The following is a 26,020-nucleotide window of genomic DNA, read 5'->3' as shown; positions in this document are numbered from 1 at the left end:
ATCCTCCAGGCCTTCAGCACCAGATTGGGACTGCAGAGATGTCTGGCCTTTAGACTGATGACTACAGATTCTAATGTGAGACAGCCACTTGGACAGAATCCTATAAGCCCATCTAATAAATCTCATACATACATCTATATGTGTATATATGTATTTGTATATACATATATATTTTTTTCTATCAATGCTGCCCATTTACAAGAACTCTGACTAGCGAGTGACTCATGAATCCATCCGTTCATTTGTCCATTTGTTTAGCCAGCCTTTGGTGGCACTAATGATGAGCCTGACGTTATCTTCGACTCTTACAGCACGTTCTAAACTGCATGCCATAGCAAATGTTGGGCATGACAGTAGTGATGTAAGATGCCAACCTAATGCAAATACGGGGCAGGGGAAGATACTTAGTTAATTAAAGACATCAGTGTCCATAATATGGATATTGTGATTTTAATTATCATCATGTAGGTTGAAGAAACACTCGTAGTTACTATGGAAATGTCGCCCCCAAACTGAGCCACCAGTCAAAATTTTGTCAATGCCCTTTATTTTAGGAAAACACACGTCTGGTCACAAGACACCTTCAGAGAGCACAACAAGCCAGGAGAAGGGCAGGATGGAGCTAGACAATAATTCCCGGGCCACTGCCATGTTCAAGGGGCGGAGCTGACACAAAATTATTTTCTTCCCGGAAAAGCAAGGTTAACTGATGCTGTGGAGCCCAGAGGGCCACTAGATTTACAACATCTACAGCTGAGGAGGAGCAGAGACCTTCAGAGGGTTGAATTATAATGCCTCTCTATTGATCGGTGATCGGCCCACTCTGTATCCAGCCATCAGGGGATGAGAAGCAGAGGGGAAATTGTGGTGGTTACAGTTCTTATGTAGTTCTCAAAGTCGCTCCCGAAGAAGAAGATGAGGTAATGGTTGAGTACCCCAGCAAGGGACATGAGAAACAGAAATGAGATGATCCGCTTGCCGAATATGTAGCCGGGAGTACTGCAGAAGAAGGGAAAAGAGTGATAGACACATCATAAATGGCACCCATTTCACCCCAAAACACTGCCGCTTCCAGACACACAGGTTTAAATTATAACTCATTTTTACTCAGTAATGCCTTTCTTCATAGCGATGGTGGACATGCCTTTGCTATTAACCATTGAGCATGTTTCAAAGCCAGGCAAAGGAGACTGCCTACGGAGCCTATCACCGTTAGGGCTCGGTGGCCCAGCATCCCTGAGTTCTAGTGTCCTTAACTCCAGATCCTTGGTGACAGGATGCTGGCAGGTCCTGACAGTGGTCAGACAATCTGATTGAGGCTTGGGAGCACCATGAACTCATCAAGCAACTCTGCAGGGTGGTCCCTGTCAGGTGGGCCTATAAGGCCCATGCTAGAGGCTGGGTATATTGAAGATTGTGTTAGAGGAGATGGTTTAAATAAGTTAGTGGAGGTGCTTAAACCTACCCTCCTGAGGCTGCCTGGGAAGAAATGAGGTTTGCACGAAAGAGAGGTAAGCATCCAGTGATGGAAAAAGCTTTTACATTCCGGAGGAAAGAAACATTTTCCTCCTCCCTCCTCTCCTCCTCCCCCTCCCCTCCCCTCTTGCCCCATACTCTCCTCGCCTCTCTTCTTCTTCCTCAATGTCTTTGCCAGAGAATAAGCTGGGGATTGGAGGCAATTCCTCATGAGGAAGTGACTGTGTAATGGCGTGCAAAGGTCACCCGTGTCCTCTGTCCCTCTACAAGAACCTGGCTTGCTGGGCCTGGACCCATCTGAATGGAGCTGGCATGTCTGGAAAGGCCAGTGAAACCGTTTGTTAAGATTGTCAGTGAAGAACCAGCCCAGGGCATGGGACATTCAGATCTAATGACAGAGCAGGGCCAACTCAGCGGGACCAGTGCACTCCTGCTGCTGCAGGCTGTTTCAAGCAGAGGAGCCAAAGCCAGCATCTGACGTTCCAGCATCTGGCTTATTTTATTTCATTGAAAGGAACCCTAAGACTTTCGACTCCCACAGCAAGTGTTGCTCAGCAATTGGGTACCAACCTCCTCCCTACTCTGTCACCCTGGGACTAAGAACATCAGCATCTGCTGGGACTTTTGGGGAGCTGAAACTCCTGAGTCCTTCTCAAATCAGGATGCAGACCCTGCATTCCAACAAGCTCCCTGTGTGACCCACAGACATCAGAAGTTTTGAAGCCCAACTAGCTGGCTCTTACTGCCTGGGTAAAAAAATGTCGCTAAACGCCCAAATGTCAAAGGGTCTCCAGTTGGTGGCACTATTAACAAATAATTGGATGCCGAGGGCACCAACCTCATCAGTTCACAGCTGGATGGGCTTTTGAAAAGTGGGGTGCAATCAGAGGATGTAGGTCACTAGATCCCTCTCTGTTAAAATTCTTGAGCGTTGATTGACTGATGATGTCTGTGCCCATGCCATACCTATGCTGTCAAGACAACTTGAAGGAGTCCATTCTCCCCATCGTGTGAATTTCAGGGATGGAATCAGGTAGTCAGTGGTTGGGAGTGACATCACTAAAGGAAGGAAAATGCTGAGGAGGGCTAGGTGTGGCTCATCTGTAGACCGTGCGATGGACTGATCTGTGGACTTACTATTACTACAACCTGTATTCTCAATGCTCCTGAGGGTTCCCAGACTTGTTACTCAAGAGAGGCTGTGGTAAGGTACAAACTTTAGGTCTCTTGACAAATGATGAGATGTTTAATTCACACAAGAGGCCTGGGAAGTCAGACCGAAAATGTCATTGCTGCCCCAGATTCCGCCATGAAGAACAGCTGGTGTGCAGTTGCAAGCAATGTACAGCCCAGCATGCTAAAACACCCCTGTGAGGCAAGGCTGTGCAAAGGAAACTTTAATGGGAAAACTAGGCAACTCCTTAGCTGCATTTTCAGAGCCCTTAAAGGTCAGGGAGGTGGAGCGGGGGTCCTAGTCTGGCCTCCCTTCATCCAAGGAGAACCTGTTCAGCTCTCAGTGGCGGTCAGAGTGTCCTTCAACAGTAGCACCCTCCTACTGGGAAAGCATACATGAAATCAAGTTCTTCAGCACCCCAAGACCTACCTCTGAGTTCTCTCTCCCAGATAGCCGACAAAGTACTTTTGCCTCACAAGCAAATACATCAGTCCCGCGAAGGCGGCAGGAACTAAGTAGAGAAATGACAACACGCATCAGTTTCAGTCTCCCAAACTGTCATTCATACAACAGTTTCAGTGATTAAGTAACTAGTGTTTGATCACAAAACTCATCAGAGACCCTGGGTTCTGAAAGTGGAGGCTAGCACACCATCTCTGTGTGGGTTTCTGTTGCCTGCGCCAAAACATTGTAACCAAAAGCAACTTGGAGAAGACAGAGTTTGTTTCAGCTTACAGTTCCACATCACAGTGTATCATTGAAGGAAGTTGGGGCAGAAACTCAAGGCAGAAACCTGGAGGCAGGAACTGATGCAGAGGCCACAGAGGACCAATACTTACTGGCTTGCTCCTCATGGCTTGCTCATCTACTTCCTTATACACCCCAGGACCACCTGCCTGGGTGTTGGCAGCACCCTTGTGGGATGGGCCCTCCTACATCAATCGTTAACCAAGATACTACTCCACAGGTTTGCCTACAGACCAATTTTATGGAGGCATTTTTTCAGCTAAGTTCCCTCTTCCCAGATATATGTAGGTTTGTGTCAAGTTGACAAAAGACAAGCAGCATACATACACTTCAAATAAAAGCCAAAGGGCTGCGTGGAGGTCAAGTACCGGCTCTAAGGCGTGCTACACAAAGTTCTTGCTTAGGAGTCATGTGATGTGAATCTTTTAACATGTCTATCCCTAGATAAGGGAATTTGGACTCAGGCAGCCAGAGGGGCTTCTGTAAGGCCATTGGCTGGGAAGGAAGGCAGGGAAGGGTTCACAGCAGGAACCAAAGCCCCAGTTCTGAAACTGGTCCCTGGAGACATACCCTGTGGCCCTGGGGTTTCTGGCACACAAAGCAGGTTTTTCTGGCCTCTAGGGAAGATTTCTTTCCATTCCAGCATCTGGGGAAACGGCTGCAGACAACACTCTGGTCACCCCCATAAAATCCTAAATTTAGAGTTGGAAGCTGAAAACACCAGTTCCCTAAGAGAATGACCTAGAACAGGTGCTTAACTGGTCGTACGTGTGGACAAAGGCTGGTCATAGTTCTCCTACTGTGTGTGGACAAAGGCTGGTCATAGTTCTCCTACTGTGTGTGGACAAAGGCTGGCCACAGGTCTCCTCTTGTGTGTGGACAAAGGCTGGCACAGCTCTCCTACTGTGTGTGGACAAAGGCTGGCCACAGCTTTCCTACTGTGTGTGGACTAAGGCTGGCCACAGCTCTCCTACTATGTAAGGATAAAGACTGGCTACAACTGGTTTCTATCTTTTAAGAAAGAGTGTGGGAGTAAATAGGGCTATGTGAGGAAAAACACTATGAAAGCCCCTCCCCCACCTCACAGCATCATTCAACACCAAAACAGCTTCCATTAGCGAGAACCTCCCACTTGCCGGGCACCTCAGGCTCCAAAGCCGCCTGCTGGTTGGGAGAGCTTTCCAGTCTCTGTTTTACAGACAGAAGAAATCTAAGCAAAGACCAAAAGTCCATGAGGATGCTTGTCTTTTCCTGGATCACCTCTGTACTTGGTGGAGTGCCTGGAACATATAGGCTTTCAATAATATTTGTCAAATGAATTATTTATTAAAGTCCAGCAAGTATCATGCAGGCAGCTCTGATTTCCAGGTCTTTCTGATTTCAAAACGGTTAAACTGCCACCACCCGCAGTGGTAACATCTATGGAGTTCCCATTGTTAATCTGAACCATACAGAGGAAGCATTTTTAGAGTTTTTAATATTTATTTTTATTTTACTTGAATGAGTGTTTTGCCTTCATCTATGTATATGCATTCTGTACACGCAGTGCCCACAGAGGCCAGAAGAGGGAGACAGATGCCCTGAAACTGAGGTTACAGGTGGTTGTGATCTGCCCTATAGATGCTGGAATTTGAACCTGGTTCCTCTGCAAGAGCAACCAATGAGTGCTCTTAACCACTGAGCCATCTCTCCAGCCCCACAAAAAATTTAGAATTGCCTTGGAGGTGAGCCTCTGAGCATGCTTGTGGTCAGTCGTTTTGATGGTGTTGGTTGGTTTGGGAGGATCCATCTTAACTTTGTGCAGAACCATTCCCTATGCAAGGTCCCCGGACTGGATATAAGTGGAGGAAGCACACTGAGCACTCATATTTATTCACTCATCACTGCTCTCTGCTCTTGACTACCGATGCTATACAACCAGCTCCCGGGAGCTCTGGGGCTTCTCTGCTATAATGGAGCATCGCTTAGACCTGTGTGCTGCAATAAACCTTTTCTCAACAGAAAAAAAACAAAAACAAAAACCAATACTTCTTGTGTAAGCCATAAACAATGAAGTTCTCAATAGATAGAAGGCTCAACTGTTACGTATCAAGAAGCACAGACTGAGAAAAGCCCTCCACCCCCATCTCCCCCCCAAAAAAAGACACACTTTGGAATGGTGGCTCACACCTGTAATCCAACCACTTGGGAGATTGAGAGGGAGTTCAAGGTCAGCCTAGGAAACATATCAAGAACCTAGAAAGAGTCCGGGCAGTGGTGGCACATGCCTTTATCCCAGAACTCCAGAGGCATTGGCTGGTGGATCTCTGTGAGTTCTAGGCCAGCCTGGTCTACAGAGAGAGTTCCAGAACAGCCAAGGTTACACAAAGAAACCCCATCTCATAGGGGGGTGAGAACACAGAAAGAGGGGCTGGAGAGATGGGTCAATGGTTAAGAGCACTTGCTGCCCTTCCAAAAGACCAGGGTTTGATTGCCAGCACACAAGCTAGCTGCTCCCATCCATCTATAACTCCAGTTCTAGGGGATCTGATGCCCTCTTCTGACCTCCAGGAGCAACTGCATTCACGAACACAAACCCATACACAGACACAGAATTTAAAATAAAATTAACCATTTTTAAAACAACCTAGAAATAAAGAAGGGGAAGAAAAAATAAACTTTGAGACTTGTCCTAATTCCTAAAAGCCACAAGACTGTCACCATTAATTATGTCACAATTAATGATTTGCTTTGCATAAAGTTTTCCCATCTGGACAGCTCTGTTCTGATTTTCCTTGGCCTGTTTCTCTTTCAGTTGGAGTTCAACTGGACATAAACTAATAGGCAACAGGTGTGGAAAGGGTTCATAGCTCCTGCCTTATGCAGGGAATAGCAGAGACTTTCCAAGGGGAACTAGAGTCATGTGAACTGCAAAGCAGGTACCAATCTAAGCTCTAAAATTATGAAATTAAATAAGCCACTTGTCCTTCTGGATCTTGGGACAGTCTTCAAAGGGAGGGGTCTGAAACAGAACAGTCTCTGGGGTTCCTTTCAGCTGAACAACATATATAATCTCTGTATTCATTAAAAAAAAAATGGCAATGGGGCTGGAGAGATGGCTCAGAGGTTAAGAGCACTGACTGCTCTTCCAAAGGTTCTGAGTTCAATTCCCAGCAACCACATGGTGGCTCACAACCACCCTGAATGAGATCTGGTGCCCTCTTCTGGTGTGCAGATATACATGGAAGCAGAATGTTATATACATAATAAATAAATAAATAAATAAATAAATAAATAAATAAAATCTTAAAAAAAAAAAAAAAGGCAATGACCACTATAGCTGACTGATGTGTTTGAGCCCTGGCAATGTGGATGTCTTTCTTGACAGAGATGCTATTTCCAGGGCTCTGAAATACTTCTGGACTGCCTTTGTATTCACCTAACTGGAGAGGCAACAGCAGATTTATCTAGTATCAATCAGACCCAACAAGACTTATCAGTCCTCATATGGGTTTTCTTTGACCTGATTTTTCAAATGATGCCAGATACATTTTTATAATCTCACTCAAGGTAAAAAATGGAAAATAAATGGTGAGTTACAGAGAGTCTTCAAGGCGCTAAGAGAGACCGTGTGGCATCTCTTCAGTCGTTTCTACTGCTCTTAGGAGTGAGTCTCACTCTTGGCAAAAGCATATCCATCTACCTACTTATTAATTTTTTAAAAGGATTCATTTTTATTGTTTCGATATATGTATATGTGTGTGTGTGAGAGAGAGAGCATGTGTATGCAGTACCCCTGGAGGTCAGAAGAGGGCATCAGATCCCTTAGAACTAGAGTCACAGGCAGTTGTGAGCTGCCTAGAGGAGGTGCTGGGAACAGAACTCTGGTCCTCTGCAAGAGCAGCAAATGCTCTTAATCACTAAGCCACCTCTCCAGCCCCCATTTACCTACTTTCTAACTGTCCTTTTGTGTATTATTGATCCTCCTACATTCAGGACAAAGTTGACATACAATAAATGTTCAAGGTGAATTTACAACATGAATTGAGACAGTAAAAGAATGCTTAGAGAAAATCCAGAAGTTAGAACTAAAAGACCCAAGCTCTAATCCTGCCCATGAGGCTCACCACCAGTTGAATTACCCTGAACTTTGTTCCCTGAACCAAGTGTCCTCAAGGGTCACAGGGAAACTAATATCCACAGGTCAGACTCTATAGAGCAGTAAAAAATGATAATAATCCAACCGTTTGTCAAATGGTTGCTTCTGGCCTTTCTGTATGGGTCCTGCTGAAGCAGCCCCAGCCACACTGAGCCACCACCAAACAAATGCCAGTCTCAGTCGCAGCTTTCTGATGTTCAGTCTTCAAAAAGAGCCAAGAGCATATGATTCCGGTTTCCGTTTAATTGCAAAGCACCTCTGGGAATCAATCTGTTCTTCAGATTCATTGAAACCAAGACTGTGTGCAGCTGATCACCCAGGTTCAACGGGAACCCAGCCCATGCTCTGTACATGCATGCCCGAGGAAGGGCCAGCGTGCTGGGAGCTTATTAACAGAAGACTGCCAGCAGCAGCAGTCCCAAAATAGATCCCTCTGGCGCTCTCATTTACAATGCCCTTGTATCTGAGCTAACACTGCTTACGCATTCTGAGTCACATTTAGCCTTAAACCACCCTTGTCAGCGCAGCGCTCTCAACCAGCCACCAGGGAGCAAGCATTAGCAATGCATTACCACACCACACTGCGCCCGCACTGAGCATGCCTGGAACACAACCTCCCCAGGGCTCTCATCTCTCCAGGGCATCCTGGATAAGAGCTGTAGGTCCAGTCGAGGCTATTCAACAAAATGCCTGCTCTTTGAACCCTGAGAGCTGCACATTATAGAAAGGGAACTCACAAAGGGAAATCACGGTTACCTTGGCTGCAAAGTAGTCCCGCAGTCCAGAGTACCACAAGGAAAGTGGGGTATGCATCTACGCAGTTCTGGCTGTAGGGCAAACAGGGCAGAAAGAAATCAGAAAACACGTGACTTCAATTTGGCCTGAAAATTACCTGAAGACCCTAGTTCATAATCACCATTATGCAAGGGTCACAAGCCCCTCTCTTGTCTCACATCTACCCTGAGAGTGCAGCCAGCTGGCACCACATCCAACAGAGAGTGGTAGCAAGCAAGCACACTCAGAACTCATTAACTCTGCTTAGGTGAAGCAGATCAGAGGCTGTGCTTCTTTGGCAGGGCTCCCGTGGTGGGTGGTGCCCATGCACTTCTTGGAATAACAAGTGAGCAAAGCAGACAGCAAGGTGTGGTTGCTGTCTGAATGGGAGCAGCAGAGTGAAAATGCCCAGCTAAGGGAAACTGTATCCTATAGAAAGTGGTGGGCCAGGTGGAAAAACAGTTCCTCAAAGTCCTAAAGAAACCAAGGTCGGTTCACAAAAGCTGATCGGAGAAGGTTTCTAATGGTCCAGGGAAGGCTGCCCCTCTGTGCCAGGCACTGTGCTGGTGTTTGCCATCCAGCCTCTAACTTGTAAGCATCCCACATTCCTGGGACTATACTAGATGACTCTATGAAATTTGTTTTAGCTACTGTAACACACGGCCACCAACTCAGTGGCTTATAAATCACAGATTCATTGTGTCACCATTCCAGAGGTCAGAGTCAGAAATGGATCTCCCTAAGCTACACATCAAGGTATGGACAGACCTGCATTCTCTCTGAAGCTCTCCGAGGGTGGGGGGCTATTGCCTTGACTCTCCAGACTCTGGGGATTCCCGGTATTCCTTGGCTCATGACCCCTTCCAATCTCAAAGCCAAGGATGACCAATGAGGCTTTCTAATGTAAAGCCTGTCTCCTAATTTAAAAGACTCCATTTGTGGAGCTGGAGAGAAGGCTCCATAGCTGAGAGTGCTTGATGCTCTTCCAGGGGACCCAACTTTGGATCCCAGCATTCCTCCCATTTTGCTCTCAATCAGTTGTAACTCCAGCTGTAAGGGATGCAACACTCTCTTCTGGCATGTTTGGGCACCTACACACACACACACACACACACACACACACACACACACACACACACACACACAACACAAATAAGCCTGACTCACATGAACCAGGAAAGATATTTTTTCAAAATGAACCTGCATTTCTCCATATAATGAAATAACAGTCTCATACGAATATGAAGTGTTAGGGGCTGTTATTCTGTCTACCATAAACTACAGTCATGTTCAGAGGAGAAACCAAAGCCTAACTAACTCTCTAGGATTTCCCAGCTCAGGAGTGGGAGCTAAAGGAAGCCAGAATTTACACTTGGCCTATTTGTCTCCAAACCCTGGAACTCTTTCACGATGTAAACAGTAAGTGTTCATGGGTGCAGCTTGTAGTCCCTAAACTAGGATTTAAACACACACACATACACAGGCAGCCAGTCGGTGGTGTCCCATGCCTCTAATCCCAGCACTCAGAAGGCAGAGGTAGATCTCCAGGCCAGCCTGGTCTACAGAGCAAGTTCCAGGACAGGCAGGGCTTTTACACAAAGAAACTCCTGTCTGGAAAAAGAACAACAACAAAAATGCAAAAAATATGGAAAAACAATAGAACAAAGGTAGGAGAGGTATCGGGGAGTAACATGCGACTGTGGAAAGAATAGCTGACTGGGACACGTTCCTTGGTGGGACTTTAACCAGCTTCAGCATTAGCTATCTCTCTGGGTTCCCTTTCCTCACCCACAAAACCAGTGTCAGTGCGACAGTAACTCCGCCCTCTGAGGCGCTAAGTCAGCGGTGTGATGCAGAGGTTCTCTTGTGGGCCCCATCCCAGGGTCATCCGAGGCAACTGAGGACTTATTAGATGCACAAGTGCTTGCGCCACCTTAGACGTGTGGCGTTGGAAACTGGGCAAGAAGCGCAGCAACCTTGCCTTAGCAAGCCTTCCAGGTGGTTCTGGGTGTGGTGCAACTTGAGAGCTGCGGGTTGGCAGGGTTCAGGCTTTGTGGGTAAAAGCCAAAACACGATGTTCAGACTGCTTCTTGCTAGGGTCTCATGCCTCAGAACCACTAAGAAGTCTGCTATTCTCATTTGAATGTTGAGTATAGTCCCTTATACATTACCTATTATTATATATTGCACATTGGTCCCCAGAATGCAGTGCTAAAGACCTTCAGGAGGTGGGCCTATGGGCAGCCATTGAAGATGTGCCCTGAAAGGGTTTGCTGGACACTCTCTCCCCATTCCCACTCTTCCTCCCATCCCTCTCATCCTTCTCCACTCTTTCGCTGGCTTCCACTATGAACCCTCAGATTAACACCTTTCAACTGTGATCCAAGTTATACTGCCCTCTCCACTGACCTGACCCTATGCGGTCGCCTGATCTTGTACTTGAACCTCCAGAATCACGAACACTATAAACCTCTTCGCCTCAAAACTAGCCTGTGACAGCTGTTGTGTTATAGAGGTGATTTCGCTTTCTATGGCTGTGGCATAGCCCAAATCAGCTTGAGGATAAAAGGGCTTTATTTTTTCTTCTCACCTTATAGCTTATAGTCCTTCATGAAGGGAAGTCGGGGCAAGGACATGGAGGTAGGAACTGAAGCAGAGGCCATGGAGGAACAGTGCTTACAGGCTTGTCCCCATGCTTACAGGCTTGTCCTCATGGTTTGTTCAGCCTGTTTCTCTCTCTCTCTCTCTCTCTCTCTCTTTGCTTTTTTTGTTTGTTTGTTTGTTTGTTTGTTTGTTTTTCGAGACAGGGTTCCTCTGTGGCTTTGGAGGCTGTCCTGGAACTAACTCTTGTAGACCAGGCTGGCCTCGAACTCAGAGATCCGCCTGCCTCTGCCTCCCGAGTGCTGGGATTAAAGGCGTGCGCCACCAACGCCCGGCTTATCTTTATTTTATGTGCATTGCTGTTTTGCCTACATGTTTGTCTGTGTGAGAGGATTAGATCTTGGAGTTACTGACGTTGTTATCTGGCATGTGGGTGCTGGGAATTGAACCCTGGTCCTCTGGTAGAGCAGATGGTACTCTTAACCACTGAGCCATCGCTCCAGCCTCCCTCAGCCTGTTCTTATCCCACCCAAGACCACCTGCCTAGGGGTGGCCCATCTCACATGGGCCGGGCCCTCCCATATCAATCATGAATGAAGAAAATGCCCTACAAACTTGCCTACAGGTCAATATGATGGAGGTATTTTCTTATTTGGGGTTCCTCTTCCCAGATGACCTTGCTTGTGTCAAGTTGGCAAATAATAATAATAATAATAATAATAATAATAATAATAATAACCAGCACATCTGGATAATACATCTGGATTAATCCCCCTTGATCCATATGGTATATAGAGCCTAGAGATGTCTGGCTGTCCTTTCCCAGCCACAAAGACCTTAAGTCTTCCTATTGTCAAAAAAGCCCTTCACTAGAGAAGACACTGAATGTTGTAGGTGATAGACCCAGGTCTCCTCCCCTGGAGACAGCCTCACACCAGGCACAGTACACAATGCAGAGCCCTGATGGCCTCATGGGTGGGGTGACCTGGATCCACACAAGTTACATAGGTCTAGTGGACACAGAATTCCAAAGGGCAGGAGGTCCTTACTTGTTGTCTGTTGCAGTTCCTCGCTCACTGAATAGCTGGGTCCACAGTTAAACTGTAGCAGTTCCAGGGTGCCAGCAGCATTCCTATGCCCACATTATCAGTAGGATCACAACACTGCAGCCTCGGGATTGAAAAAACTGTGATCCATCTCCCAGCTCAAGAAAGGCAGAGAAAAACCCTTCCAACTGGTCTAACAGCATGCAATGTCAGCTGACCTTACCTATTAGTAACACTGGTTTCTCCCTGCTTCAGCCTGATCCTCGTATTTTGTCTGTTTTGAGGTAGTGGTTTGGAGAGGGGGTGTGCATGTTGGTGTGCATGTGTGTGCACCCGTGCATGTGAGCACCTGTGTGTGTGGAGAACAGAAGTTGGCGTCCTGGGTCTCTCTCTGGAGCTTGTGGATTAGGCTGGCCAGTGAGGCCCAGAGATCTACCTGTCTCTGCCTCCCCAGCATTGGACGACTCTTGGTTTCCCTTTCTTTTTTCTTTCATACGGTTGCTGAGGCTTGAACTCTGGTCCTCATGCTTGCATGGCAACCACTCAATGCTTGAGCAATCTCCATGGCCCATGAAGCAGCAATTTTGGCTAGGTAATGAAAGGAAAGAGGATCGCTAATTTCCCAGGAATCTGCACCCTCGAGAGAGCTGTCCAATGACTAGAACAGACTTTCCGCTGCTCCTGCCTATATTTCAATTACCTTCTTCCTAATAAAACATGTTCTGTGTAGATTTGGTACATTTGAATGAAACTTCCCCCAATATTACTAATACATTTGTTTTCCTTTTGAGGAGCTTTGTATCTTTGCTTTGCTTTTCTTTTTCAAACAGAACGGGTAACTCTCACTCTGAGGTCTGAACAGGGTCTGCTCAGCTGGTCTCGCAATAAATCACCATTCAGTAAAGCTGAAGCCCCACAATCTAACTGTTTTATGGAGAGGCCCTGGGCTATCTTTTCTTTCCTTTTTCCCACCTCTGGAAATATAACAGAGAAACACTTTAAAATTCTGTTGGTTTGTTTGGATTAAGTTAAAATAAGGAAGTACCATGAATAAGAGTTAACCGTATTGTCAACACCAGTCAGGCTCCTTATAGAGGCTTTAAATTACACTGCCTTTAAAATGAGGCCACAGTGGCCACCAAGAGATGTTGGAGTATCTTCACATTAGTGTAACATTTCTCAGAATGTGCTCTGACAGAAAGTGAGCAGAAAGGGGAATCTCTGTGGTTAATTACAACACTGGTGAACTAGACTGTCCTTAGAAGCTTTTCAGGAAGCATTTGTTCTTTGTTGAACATTTGTTAATGACCCATGAACTTGGAACCATAGAGCTCATCTCTGGACACCCATCTCTCCCACAGCTACGCGTACCTGCACTCCCAAGGAAGAATCCACATCAGCTAACTAGAATCTTCCTCCTAAAGTCAAGCTTTGACTCGGGGCTCACTACTGTGCTTATGTTCCAAGACCAGAGTGTTGAATTGCATTCTGTGCGTGTGAAAGAATCAAGATCCAGCTCATTTTATCTAGAAATCTCTGACCCAGCACTGTCCCAGTGGTCAGACGAGCTGTTAATCTAGAGATCTGATCTGATGGTCTCTACTGATGTTAGCTGGGTCATCTGTTAATCCACTGTCTCAGACTCTCAGTCTATCTATTCCCTCATCAATCATACATAGCTCATGCTAAAATAACATGCCTTGGTCTTTTATGTCCATCAGTAAATATCATTTATCTTTCAGGTTATTTTCCTTCATAGCCAAGACCTCGAAATATGCATGATCCTACACTCGTCCACAAAAATCTGGGTCTTATCAGGACAGTGGGGGCGCACACCTTTAATCCCAACAGTTGGGAGGCAGAGGCAGATGGATCTCTGTGAGTTCCAAGGCCAGCCTTGTCTACAGAGTAAGTTCCAGGACAGCCAGGAATACACACAAAGAAGCACTGTCTCAAAAAGAAAAAAAAAAAATCTAGGTCTTACAGCTTATGAAAGATATGTTTGTGTATAAGTTGTGCTGTGTATAGCTTATAGTATTGTATACTGTGTGTGTGTGTGTGTGTGTGTGTGTGTGTCTGTAGTATAAGACTGTCATTCTGTGTAATAACAATGTACAGCTGTACATTCTATGTTTTATGTCTAGATAGCAAGATTAAATGCATGCTCTTGGGATAGAGAGATGGCTCAGGGGTTAAGAGCACTGGCTGCTCTTGCAAAGGACCTAAGTTTCATTTCCAGCACCCATGTGAAGCTTAAAGCCATCTCTAATGCCACATCTGATGCCCTCTCCTGGCCCCCTTTGGTACTGCACACACATGGTGCACATACATGCAGGCAAGACATTCATGCACATAAAAATAAGAGACTATTCGGATACATCCTCTTTTCTTCTTCTACCTCTTCTTGGTGCTTTTGGAGGGCCCTGAAAAAAGAGACTGCTGGTGTGGCTTTCTATTCATCATCATCACCTTCCTTGTGGTTTCCTGGCACAGGCAAACAGCCAGGGTACCCTTGGGCTTTGTCAGGATCCTGCTATACAGATCTCCAGCCTCTCATGCAACCTACATATGCATGCGCAAATGCTTGTTGGCCAAGGGAGGAAGTGGTCTTTGTAAGAGAACCACAAGTATCTGAGCAACTTCTATCTGACAGAAGTTCTCTTCGCTGGGTCTCTACTTCCTACCACTCCACACGACACGACTTCCCTGTCTGCTTCTTCCCCTCCACCTCTCAAGAAGGCTGAGTGATAAAGATGTGGATTTTAAAAACCAGCTGCAGTGTCTTCATGGTTGGGTCCCCCAAACACAACCATCACTCGATACTGGCCTTGCACATATTCTTACCTTTGGAACCTCCACATAATCACAGAATTTCTAAGCCACTCTCCCCAGCCGTGCTGCTCAAACACCAGCCTCAGGGTACTTCTGCAGCTTGGAGGCCAGCAGCTAAAGGAGCCAGGTGTAAACACACTGTGGTCATAAAAAACAAAGCTATTTCTCCACCAGGTGGGGGAAGAGGCAGAAATGAGATGGCAAAGACACAGCATGGTGGAACTGGACAGGGCACAGGCAACAGGAGCACACCTTTGAGGTTAGCCTTGGCCACACAGTGAGACTGTGTGTTGGAAAAGAAAGAAGCAGATTTCCCAGGATGCTCCAATCCTTGCACATTGCCAGCATGGTGGGAGCTTAAGTTCTAAGAACGTGAGGGGCCTTTCCACTGTGGCCTCTCACTGGAAGATTGAGGAGTCTGTAAAAACTCAGTGTCACTGTGAGAAAGTAATTATCTGGGCAGAAGGGCACTGTTCATCCCCACTGCTAGAAACGGTGGTTTTCTTTGAGCAATTTTGTCTCCACCCCTGATCAGAGATACCCTTACATCTCTTGCACGTGACATTTCCAAGACGCCCTTTTGTGTTATCGTCACAGAAAACGATGTAGAAACATTGATGCCAACTTAGACAGTTTCTCTGCTCTTCTTCCAATGGGTCTGTAATGCCTTTTAACCAGTGTCTTTTAATGCCTTACATTGACACTGAGGATTAATGAAGCTGAGGTCTAAATGGTAACAAAGACACCTCCCTGTGGGCCCTTCAGCAAAGGGTTCCTTCAGCTGGCAGGAATGTCTGCTATGGGGGAGCAGGCAGGCAGGATGGAAAGCGAAACATCTAGGAGTGCTCTGTGGGGACTTCTAGAGTAACAGTGGGTGCTCCAGGCAAGGCATGCACCAATGTAGAAGCTCAGGGCTGGGAAATATCAATGGAGAACACCCCCCCCAGTACCACCTATACCTCACAGAAAGAGTGAATAAGTACCTACACAGGAAAAGGTGTATTCATTCCTGAGGGCTGTGTCATTCTCACACCCAGAATCAATTTAATTCACAAGAAGCCAACGGCAGCTGGATGGGAACCCCTTACAGAGCCTCCTGACCTTCCTGGAGAGTCCCTGGCTTTGATCCTACCATTGGGTGGCTGTGACTTTCCCTTGGAAGTACCTTTGGAAGAATCAAAGTCACCCCTAGGGTTGAAATTGACACTCCCTTGAAAAGCAGTCCTACATCAAAGCAGGGAGCCTGCCCTTCTGGCCACCAGCATGCCTAGCTGACCTTGTTTAAATATATTCTGCATAAAAGAAGATCATGTTTGAGTAATGTCTTCTCAGATTTGTGAGCTAAATAGAACCCCCACAAACCTCTTTCTAGGGCCATTCAGGTGTCTCCCAAAAGCTTTTCTGTTCCAAAGTCAAGGCAAGAGGGCAGGGGGATGAATTACTCAGAGCTTTCATCTTTCTGCCCTCATTTTGATTGCTCAAGGGGCCCCTGTGTTATGAAACTCACTGATGTCACCTCCAGACTGCCACTGGACAATGCCAGAGAGGTATGAGGTTTACGCGTTTGGAGCTGCTATGAATCACAGCTGGCTCGAGCTGAAGAGCCACAGGAAACTGGTCCCTGGGTGTTTCTGGATCATGGAGCGCACACCTCCCCTCCCCCTGCCCCACTTCCTTCCTCTAAGGCTTGTGTTCACCAAGATGAGGAAGGGCATCCAGAAGCCTTCCGAGTGAAGCTCTCCCTTCCCAGAAGCCCGCCTCCTGGACACTCTGAAGGTCGGCAGAGGCAGATGTGCCCTAGAGGACAGTCTTATTCCTTCAGGCCCATGTCCCCACTATTAGCAGCAGCAGAATTTGAACTCACTTGGCAGTGTAGACCCGCTCAAAGGCAAGAGTCCCAGTCCTCTGGAAGCTTCTCCCATTCTGCATCTTGCTTTCATGTTCCACCTTGTGGGCGAAGAATGCTGCCAGAGGGAAAGATTTGGTTCATAATCAAGCTCACTCTGTTCTTCTTTTTTATTTATTTATTTATTTATTTATTTATTGGTTTTTCGAGACAGGGTTTCTCTGTGTAGCTTTGGAACCTATCCTGGCACTCACTCTGCAGAGCAGGCTGGCCTCGAACTCACAGACATCTGCCTGCCTCTGTCTCTGGCTCAGTAGGCCCAGCTCAGGATAGGAGATGGACTGAGCTGGGGATCAGGACCCGGTAGAACTACAAATGAGGCTAAAGAAGTAGTTACCGAATGATCATTGTATAAATGATAATTTCCCAATTACATAGATAACTCTAATTTTTTTATGTATATGGGTTTTCCCCTTCGTGTATGTATTATATGCACCACATGTGTACAATATCCAAGGAGGCCAGAAGAGGGCATCAGTTCCTAAAACAGGAGTTATAAATGGTTGTGAGGCACTGTGTGGGTTCTGGGAATTGAACCAGGAATCTCTATAATAGCAGCCAGTGCTCTTAACAGCTGAGCCATCCCTCCAGCCCCAGTGAATGACTATTTTAATGATTTATCTGTTGTCTGTTACCATGAACCAGACAGTTAGCTTGAATAGACTACAAAATAGACTGAGATCCTTGGCCCAAGAAGCTCATGTTTTATAGACAAAAACAGAAGGTGAGACAAATAGCCAGTAAATAAAACCCCTAGAATACAATTGTTCAGCATATAAAGCTATGGACAAAGGAAGTGGTGGTAGCAGGGGTGCAGCCCAGTAGAAGACCACTTGACCAGCACCTGAAAGTCCCTGGGTTCTACTTCAGCTTGGGAAAACAAAAAGAGGGACTGGAGTTAAGTTTGGTCAGGAGAGTTTGCCTAGCCCCAGGCATCATAAAAAACTGAGCATAGTGACAGACACCTCTAATCACTCAGGAGGTCAAAGCAGGAATATTAGGGGTTCAGGGTCAATACATTTGAGGTCAGCCTGAGATACATGAGGAGAAAGAGACGGGGGTTGGGGGGTGTGAATGTCTACAAGTTTGCATAGCAGAGGATGTCCAGAGTGAAGCTCAAGAAGAAGGTAACACCTGAGCCTCAACACAGAGAAGCTAAGTACCTAGAAATGCGTATTGGGTTTAGAGAAACTGCTGGGTCCTGGTAAGGGCTACATGATGAGAACACAGAATGACTTAACAGGCTTACAAAGAGCAACTATGGAGCCAAAAGTTGTTATGTCTTTGATGCATCAGGTGCTTAGAAAAGGCAGACCCAAGACAGGAAGAAGTCAAGAGCTGACCAAGGCCATGGCTGTAGTCTTGTAAGAGATAGGAGCCCCAGGGTATGGCCATAGGTGGGAGGATGCAGAATAAAGTTTCTTTCTCCCTCCCCTGTTTTATTCCCATACTCCCATCTAGGGAGTGGAAAGTGACAGGATTTGACTGGCTTCTTTCTTTACTCATTTCCTATTTGTCTCCTCCAGCTACACCAAATACAGTGTTTCCTGTTTTGTGATGATATATATATATATATATATATATATATATATATATATATATATATCCTACTCTCTTGGAGGAACATGCCCATCTTGAGCATATCCAAAGGCTGGCTTGTACTGAAGAGAGCTTACCACATTGCAGATGTCCCCTCACTGAATCTTCAGGAACTCTCTGAAGATGGGGCTGTTCCCCTCTGAGGACAAAGGAGGTCACTGCTCAGGAGGGCTTGGGCTCAGGGCCGCTGAATTCCACCAGCCGAGCCACTCCTCTTGCTACCATTTAAGTATAATAAATCTGTCTGTTCTGAACTTCTCTACTAACAGGAAACACAATGGAAAATTAGGCATCTCCTTTCCAGGACCCAGAGAAATGAGGCAGGTATGGTGGAACTCGAAGGCTAGTTCCTCACAGTCAACAGCAGGACTTAGCTATGCATCTCTGTCCACACCACCGCACCTTCATGCTCAGAAAAGCAAACCCTTCCTCTTTCATCTCGCTGCTGTCTAGCCCAAGCCTGCCTCCCTCCTCACATCTCCTTCTTCACAGCTGTCTCCATCCTTTACCTCTCAAGATTCCCTTTTCACTTCACCTAAAGACACGTGCACATCCTTCCTACCCATGCGTCCAGACTTAAGCAAGTCTTTCTCAGTCCAGGATCTGTGGACGTCAACCCTCCCTGCCTTACTCCTCACCATTCTCCCCAAGCCCTTGTAATCCTCCAGTAAATTCCAGAAGCCATGTAGGCAAAGACCATCAGTACCTCTTTTCCTGGTTTGTTGTTAATATTAAAGCAAAATCAACAGGCGAATGAGAGGTGAACACCACAGATGGCCGCAAACAGATCCTCAGAATGCATCACAAAGGGGATACTGACAACCCCTGAACCATCGTCATCTACAACACCCTCAACGGCCACCACAGGTGGCATCACCCACTGCACTTCTCAGGTGAGGAATTGGGTGGGGATGCAGAGGGCATAGGGGTGCCAGAGAGCACAAAATAAACAGGAGGTGGCAGTGAAACGGTTGCAGATCCTCAGAATAGCTTATATGAACCGGTTATCAGAAGCTGGTTTTTCTAAGGCAGTGGTTCTCAACCTTCCTAACACTGTGACCCTTAATGCAGCTCCCCCTGCTGTGGTGACCCCCAACCATAGAATTATGCCACTGCTACTTCGTAACTGCAGTTTTTCTACTCTTATGAATCATAATGTAAATATCCGATGTTCAGGATAGCTGATATGCAGTCCGGGTGGAGACCCACCTATTGAGAACCCCTCCTCTGTCGTCTTCATTTCAGAAAGAACACCCAGGAAGGGAGAAAGTGGCTCTGGGGTGGAGAGGGGAAGAGGGTGCTGAGTCCTCCCACTTTTTCCCATCACTCTGCAGGCTTCGGGAACAGCACTCCTGCCAAAAGGAATCCCTAATTTGCTGTTTCCATGTCCAGGACAGCCCTCCTTCTTCCCCTGGTCTCCTGTATTATTCTTCCCAAATAGATGCCCCTCTACTCTGATGGAGTTGCTTTCCCAATAAATTCACCCTAAGTTAGAAATATTTTTTTCTTTTTGGTTTTGAGACAGGGTTTCTGTCCTGTAACTAGCTCTGTAAACTAGGCTGACCTCGAACCTCCCAAGTGCTGGGATTAAAGGTGTGCGTCACCACCACTGGCCTAAGAAACATTTTAAGTCAAAAATACATTTAATACACCTAACCTGCTCAGTGCCAAAGTTTAGCCTAGATCACCTTAAATGTGCTCAGAGTACTTCCAGGAGTCTATGGTTGAGCTGAGCCATCTAACACAAAGCTTATTTTTCAATACTTTGACATAATTCATTGTGTATCCTACTATAAGTGAAAGGTGAAATGGTTCTATGTGTACACGTCTTATACCCTGATAAAACTGAAAAGTCAATAGCAGAACCACAGTAAGTGTCCTAGTTAGGATTTCTATTGCTAATAGAAATACCATACCAAAAAGCAGGCTGGGGAAGAAAGGGTTTATTTGGTTTACACTTCATATCATTGGTCATCACCAAAGGAAGTCAGGACAGGAACTCAAACAGAACAGGAACCTGGAGGCAGGAGCTTACGCAGAGGCCATGGAGGGGAGCTGCTTACTGGCTTGCTCCTCATAGCTGCTCAGCCTATTTTCCTATAGAACCCAGGACCACCTGTCCAGGAGTGGCCCCTCCCACAATGGGTTGAGCCCTCCACCATCAGTCACTAACTAAGAAAATGCCCTACAGGTTTTTCTACAACCTGATCTTATGGAGACACTTTCTCAGTTGAGGTTCCCTCCTCTCTGAAGACCCCAGTTTGTGTTGAGTTGACATAAAACTAGCCAAGACAGTAAATTAAAGACAATTAGCATGTTTTTTCCAGGTTTGCCTCATGGCAAAGCTGTTCGCCCCTTGGCAGGAGACAGCTGAGGCTTCTTGACAGCTGTGCTGGGAGAGCAACTGGGCTATGATAATTCAGGATTGGGTTTCTCTGCTTGGCCTGTCATCTCAAATCGGCATTCTGCTGGCTCAAACTGGAAGAGAGCCTTAAGTTCAAACATCTTGATGACTAAAGTGTTTGAAGGCAGAGGGGGAAGTCACACCAGCCAAGCTGGGCACTACCCATCCTCAGAAAATCAGAGAACGTGGGGCTAGCCACTGCACCTCTTTATCTGGGGCACAAATAGTGGTTCCATACTTGGTAACAACGTAGAAAAAAATTTTTGACTAACAGGAAGTTTTCCAAATAGTGTTTTGGCATGGACAATGAAAAGCAAAGGTTGTTTGCATATCTTTTAGGCTCTCTCACACAGGTTTATAGATAAAACCCAGAGTTCATTAGAATTGCAAAGAGAGGCTGAACTTAGGACTTACTGTTGACCTAAGCTCTCAGTTACAAGTTAGCACTGGTACTGTGTCTCAACTTATCTAAATAAGACTTGTCCCAAACAGACATCTCCAGCAGTTACAGGTGGTCCTTGTAGATGACTTCAATCTCACAGGAGAGCACAGCTTATTCAAAGCCACTGTGTGGTACCATTGTACATAGCAGCAGCATTGCCCGTCCCTGAGCACAGGTGGAATGGCTGTGTGCCAACATTGGCACCATGATGCCTCTTCTATTGGACTCCGAAGGGGGGTGGGTGAGGGAAGAGTGGTGGTATGAGGGCTGTGATGGCACAAGCTGCTCATTTGCTTGTCTAACATGAAGCCTTACAGCTTCCCCTGACTCATTTCTGAACCGAGAGGACAATGGTGAAAGTGAACTTGAACTTCCTGTTGAGCCCAGTTCCAACAGCATTGGCAGGAGGAGACATGGTCGCCTGTGCACCGATGCCCATAAGCCACAGTGTGGGGTACAGAGGAGAACAATAGAGGGGAGCTACTACCCAGGATTGAGTAGCACTATCCCTGCCCCACGTAGCTGTCTTCATGAGACTGGAGGGTTCCTGCTGTCAGTGCTCCCAGAAGGTGGCCTTGCTTACTGTCCTGTCATCAAGCCCCCTAGATACCACCTCATATCAAGCAAGGTCTGTGTAGGTGTGTGTCAGTTACCTACTTACTCCACCCAGTCAGTTTATAGAGCCAAGAGAGCCCAGCATGAGACAGCAGTGGTTTGAGGAAGTAGTGGCCTAAATAAGCCACTTGTTCCCTCTCCAACTACTCCACTCTGTTGCTGCATGCAGAAACACATGGCTAGGGTGTGCCAAGCTGGGTCCTGCTCTGTGCTAGCATCTCCACCCTCAAATAGTCCAGCATCCCAAAGTGGCTCAGCCCTCCAAATTCCAAAGTGTGACAGTGTGTAATCACGACCAATTGTCATGAAGCCTTGGCTGCTGCCAGTAGCAATGACCTCCAATTTTCTCTTAATAAACTGTAAATCACAAGGCCACTGGTCTCCTTACCAAAAAAGAAATCAACCTGGAAAAGACAAGGCCCAAAGCAGAACTTTAAGGCAGCTGTTCTACACAGCTCTGCCCTTCGCAGACCTGTGCCCTGTTAGTTCTTTAACTCTAAATGAGGGTAATGGCAATGCTAAGAAACAGGGATGTCTCCCTGGATAGACAGATGAGAGATGAGAGATAGAAATACAGATGATAGATGCATAGATAGTTACATTCTCACATACATACATGGATGGATGGAGAGATAGATAGATAGACAGATAGATAGATAGACAGACAGACAGACAGATAGTAGATCATAGATAGATAGAAATAGATAGATGATAGATAATAGAGATACAGAGATAGATTGTGTGTGTGTGTGTGTGTGTGTGTGTGTGTGTGTGTGTGTGTGTGTGTAAAGTTGTACACCAAAGGACTGGGATGTAGACGAATAGCAGAGAACTTTCCTACTTACTTAGAATATACAAGGTCCTGAGTTCTATCCCTAGTCACACACACAAACACACATGCACACACACACACACACACACACATTGCTTTTGGCTGTTTCTCCAAAAGAACTTTTTAAAATACAGAAGTAAAATAATGATAAGGTGCTTTCCTGTTTATAGCTCCCAAATCAACCCACAAGCCCCAAAACACACACAGATGACAGATGATCTCCATGGCCCTGCAGATTAGTTAATTCAGCCCAGCATCCGAGCAAGTGAACACATACCCCATGCTTTCTCTCTGGGCCGCTTGCCTTCCACCCTTCCGTAGTCATACACCAACTGCAGACACTTGGGTCAAGTTTGTCAGCAGCCCTTCAGGTTGCTGCCTTTCCTCTGTAAACATGGCCTGACATCACCACTTAAGTGAAAGAAGGTCCAGAAGGAGGAAAACCCAAACTCACTTACAGGGGCCCCCACCCCTATGCACGAAACTCCAGAGAAGTATGTAGAGATACGTACTATATATGCACACAGAACTGTGTGTGCCTAAGTTACAGCACCCTGTTCTCCCCGAGGGAGGGCTTCCCTTACCGTTCTGGACCACGCTGATGAGGGTGACAATGACCAAGAGCACAACATTGCCCACAGTCTCTTGATCCATCCTTGCTTCAGGCACTCCAGAGACAACTAGTCTGGCCCCAGCACCTCAGCCTCACTGTGCAGAAAGGGGAAGTACCAGCCTGGTTCTGGCTTTCACCATCAGCGTTTCCAAAGGTCCCTGAACAGTCACTCACTGCCACCGCTCCTCCCCTCCTCCTCTGTCTCCACCTTCTCTTGTTCCTTCTCCCCTTCTTGTTCCTCTCCTTCCTCCTCGTACGTCTCCCCCTCCTCTGTCTCTCCCTCTTCTGTCTCCCCCTCCTCTTGTTCCTCCGCCTTCTCCTATGTACTCTATTCTCTTGTTCCTTCTTTCTTCCTCTTGTTCCCCCTCCTCTTGCTCCTTCCCTCCTCCTCTCACTCCTCCTCATTTCCTCCCCCTTCTCTTGCTCCTCTTGCTCTTCCTCCTCCCTTTACTCCTCCACCTCCTCTTGCTCCTCCTCATTTCCTCCCCTCCTCTTTTTCCTCTTGCTCTCCCTCTTCGCTTGCTCCTCCCATTCCTCCCCTTGCTCCTTCTCCTCCCTCTTCTTTTCATTCTTTCTTTTCTAATTATTATTCAACAAAGTGGCTGGACTGTGCTTCTGTGTTACCTTCCAGGAATAACAGAGCCCAGGGGGAAAGCAAGTGTGTGGCACAGTCTCCAATATTGCTTGTCATAGGCAGCCTCCCCGGGATCCTTCAGCATGAATTGTGGGCACTGACCAGCATGAGGATCCTGGAGCACCACTATTTCTTAGGAAGGAAGAAGGAAGGAAGGAAGGAAAAGAAAAAGGGGAAATGAGATTTTAAAAAGTAAAATGATCCAGGAGGTGGTGGCATACGCCTTTAGTCCCAGCACTCGGGAGGCAGACGATCTGTGAGTTTGAGACCAGCCTGGTCTACAAGAGCTAGTTCCAGGACAGTCTCCAAAGCCACAGAGAAACCCTGTCTCAAAAAAAAACAACAAAAAAAAAAAAAAGGAAGAAATACAGCACCAAAAAGTTCTGTGTCCTGAGTATGCCCTTTGTTCTTTGAATTCCTAGGGGGCAATACCATTTGACACATTGTAGGATGTCGCAGAGCAGCCACATAGGCTGGGGTGAATGGATGGATGGGTGAATGAATGAAAGAGTAAATGAATGGTAAGACAGCTGGTATCTCATTTCCGGCTAGCTTCGTTGATAAAGCAACTGCCACGCAATCATGAGAACCTGAGTTCAATCCCCCAGAACCACACAAGTCAAGTGTATTAGAACACTTTTAACCCCAACACTGGAGGAAGAGGTACAGGAGAATCCATGGGGCTGGGCTCACTGGCTAGCCATCTTAGCTTAATAGTGAGCTCCAGGGAGAGCAAGGCCATGTCTCAAAAAGCAAAGTGGATGGTACTTGAGGAACTATAGGCAAGATTTATGTCTGTGCTCTACATACGCACGTGTACACACACACACACACACAGAAAAAAAAGAAAAATGAACAATAGGAATTTGTAAATTCAACCAGAGATTAAACCTAAACCAAAGAATACATCAAGAGTTATCAGCCAGCCCCCAAGGAGAATGCTGGGGAGAGGACTGTCAGACACCTAAGCTGACTTCTCTGAATTTATTTACAGCCTAATGAGAAGAGTGCAGTTCCCACTGTGACAGAAGGTGCATGGGGGAAGATTGTGTCCTCCATGACAGGGAAGCTGTACCCATGAAATCTCATCAATATGGTCACCTAACAAGAACCGAACAATGACACTAGTTGACATGTCAGCACACCTGGGGAAATCATATAAGCCCCCACCCATAGATGAACACAGGCAATGAATGACTTATGGATCCCCCTAATTGCTCATCCAATACCAAGTGGTCAGCCCTAATACATACACATAAAGCAATATTAATGAACTCAGCAAATTATGTTTGTGTATTTATGTATATGTATGCATATGCGTGTGGGTAAATAACAGTAATTATTACAGAAAGAGGCTATGGATTTGAGAAGTGGCTATATAGGAGGAATTATAGGGAGTAAGAAGGAATGATACAAATACAGTTCTCAACTGTAAGTTATAGCTGCCTGGGTAGGCCTGCTGGTGGGTGACACATACCGTCTCGCCACTCAACAGGATTGTGTAAACAGCAATCCTTCAGAAGTCATACAGAAAATGCACGCTGCCTGCAGCTTTTGTCCCAGATCCAAATGGTTACGAGGCTCCTTTGTGAAAAACCTCACACTGAACGAGGACACTGGTCACAGAGAGCCACATCTGGGAGTGGGAGAGGCCATCGTGGAGATAAGACCATCGCCCTACCCTCCGGCAGCAGAGGTCAACTTGTGTGTCCTCAGCTAACTTTGAGATGTGTTCACAGAGGTGGTGTGCAGAGCTAGGGCACACGGGATCCAGTGGCATATAGTTACGTTAGAGAAGATTAAACTTAAAGAGGATCAGTTTGCACAGAGCCCAAGGAACCCCAGGAAAGATGATTGGGTGTGCTGCAGTCACAGCCCAAAGTCCCGACAACTGGGGACACCAACTATACAAGGCCAAGACTGTGTCCCAAAGCCAAAGAAACAGTCATTCCAACCCCAGGGTGGAAGATAGATGTCCCAGCTCAGGGGAAGAGGGACTCATTCTTTCACTGTTTGTTCCTCTTGGGCCTCAATAGATTGGATGATGCTCACTTAAATTAGTGAAGGAAGACCTTCTTCACCCAATCCAGTCAGGAGGCTCTTTTAGAAACATCCTCACAGACTCACCCAGAAACACTGTTTTTATCCTTTAACTGGGCATTCCACAACACCGGGAGCTGATACATA

General features: G+C 46.4%; 1 protein-coding gene across 2 annotated transcripts; it reads right to left on the bottom strand.

Moving 5' to 3' along the window:
* Positions 1-549: 549 nt before the first annotated feature.
* On the bottom strand, positions 550-23,276 carry Alox5ap (arachidonate 5-lipoxygenase activating protein). Of its 2 annotated transcripts, XM_027413726.2 has the most exons (5): positions 23,171-23,276; positions 16,653-16,752; positions 8,292-8,362; positions 3,080-3,161; positions 550-999 (listed from the first exon to the last, which is right to left on the bottom strand). In XM_027413726.2, the coding sequence occupies exons 1-5, from the start codon at positions 23,238-23,240 to the stop codon at positions 837-839; spliced, it is 486 nt and encodes a 161-aa protein (XP_027269527.1). In that variant the 5' UTR covers positions 23,241-23,276; the 3' UTR covers positions 550-836. The 2 variants fall into 2 exon arrangements, with proteins under 2 accessions (XP_027269527.1, XP_027269528.1); XM_027413727.2 differs by lacking the exon at positions 8,292-8,362 and having other exon boundaries at positions 23,171-23,240.
* Between the last annotated feature and the right edge of the window lie 2,744 nt (positions 23,277-26,020).

This window comes from Cricetulus griseus, chromosome 4 (genome assembly GCF_003668045.3).
Source record: "Cricetulus griseus strain 17A/GY chromosome 4, alternate assembly CriGri-PICRH-1.0, whole genome shotgun sequence".
In the NCBI taxonomy this organism is placed as follows: Eukaryota; Metazoa; Chordata; class Mammalia; order Rodentia; family Cricetidae; genus Cricetulus; species Cricetulus griseus.
The sequence above is the reverse complement of the archived record's forward strand: the minus strand, read 5'-3'. Positions and strand labels throughout refer to the sequence as shown.

What these genes read in the sequence shown, in the direction of transcription:
- Alox5ap (XM_027413726.2), bottom strand. Translation starts at nt 23,240, where the DNA reads ATGGATCAAGAGACTGTGGGCAATGTTGTGCTCTTGGTCATTGTCACC. An exon ending in GAGCGGGTCTACACTGCCAA is followed by an intron (nt 8,363 to 16,652) that starts GTGAGTTCAAAT and finishes TTTGCCCTACAG; the next exon opens with CCAGAACTGCGTAGATGCAT. An exon ending in CTGGGAGAGAGAACTCAGAG is followed by an intron (nt 1,000 to 3,079) that starts GTAGGTCTTGGG and finishes CTTCTTCTGCAG; the next exon opens with TACTCCCGGCTACATATTCG.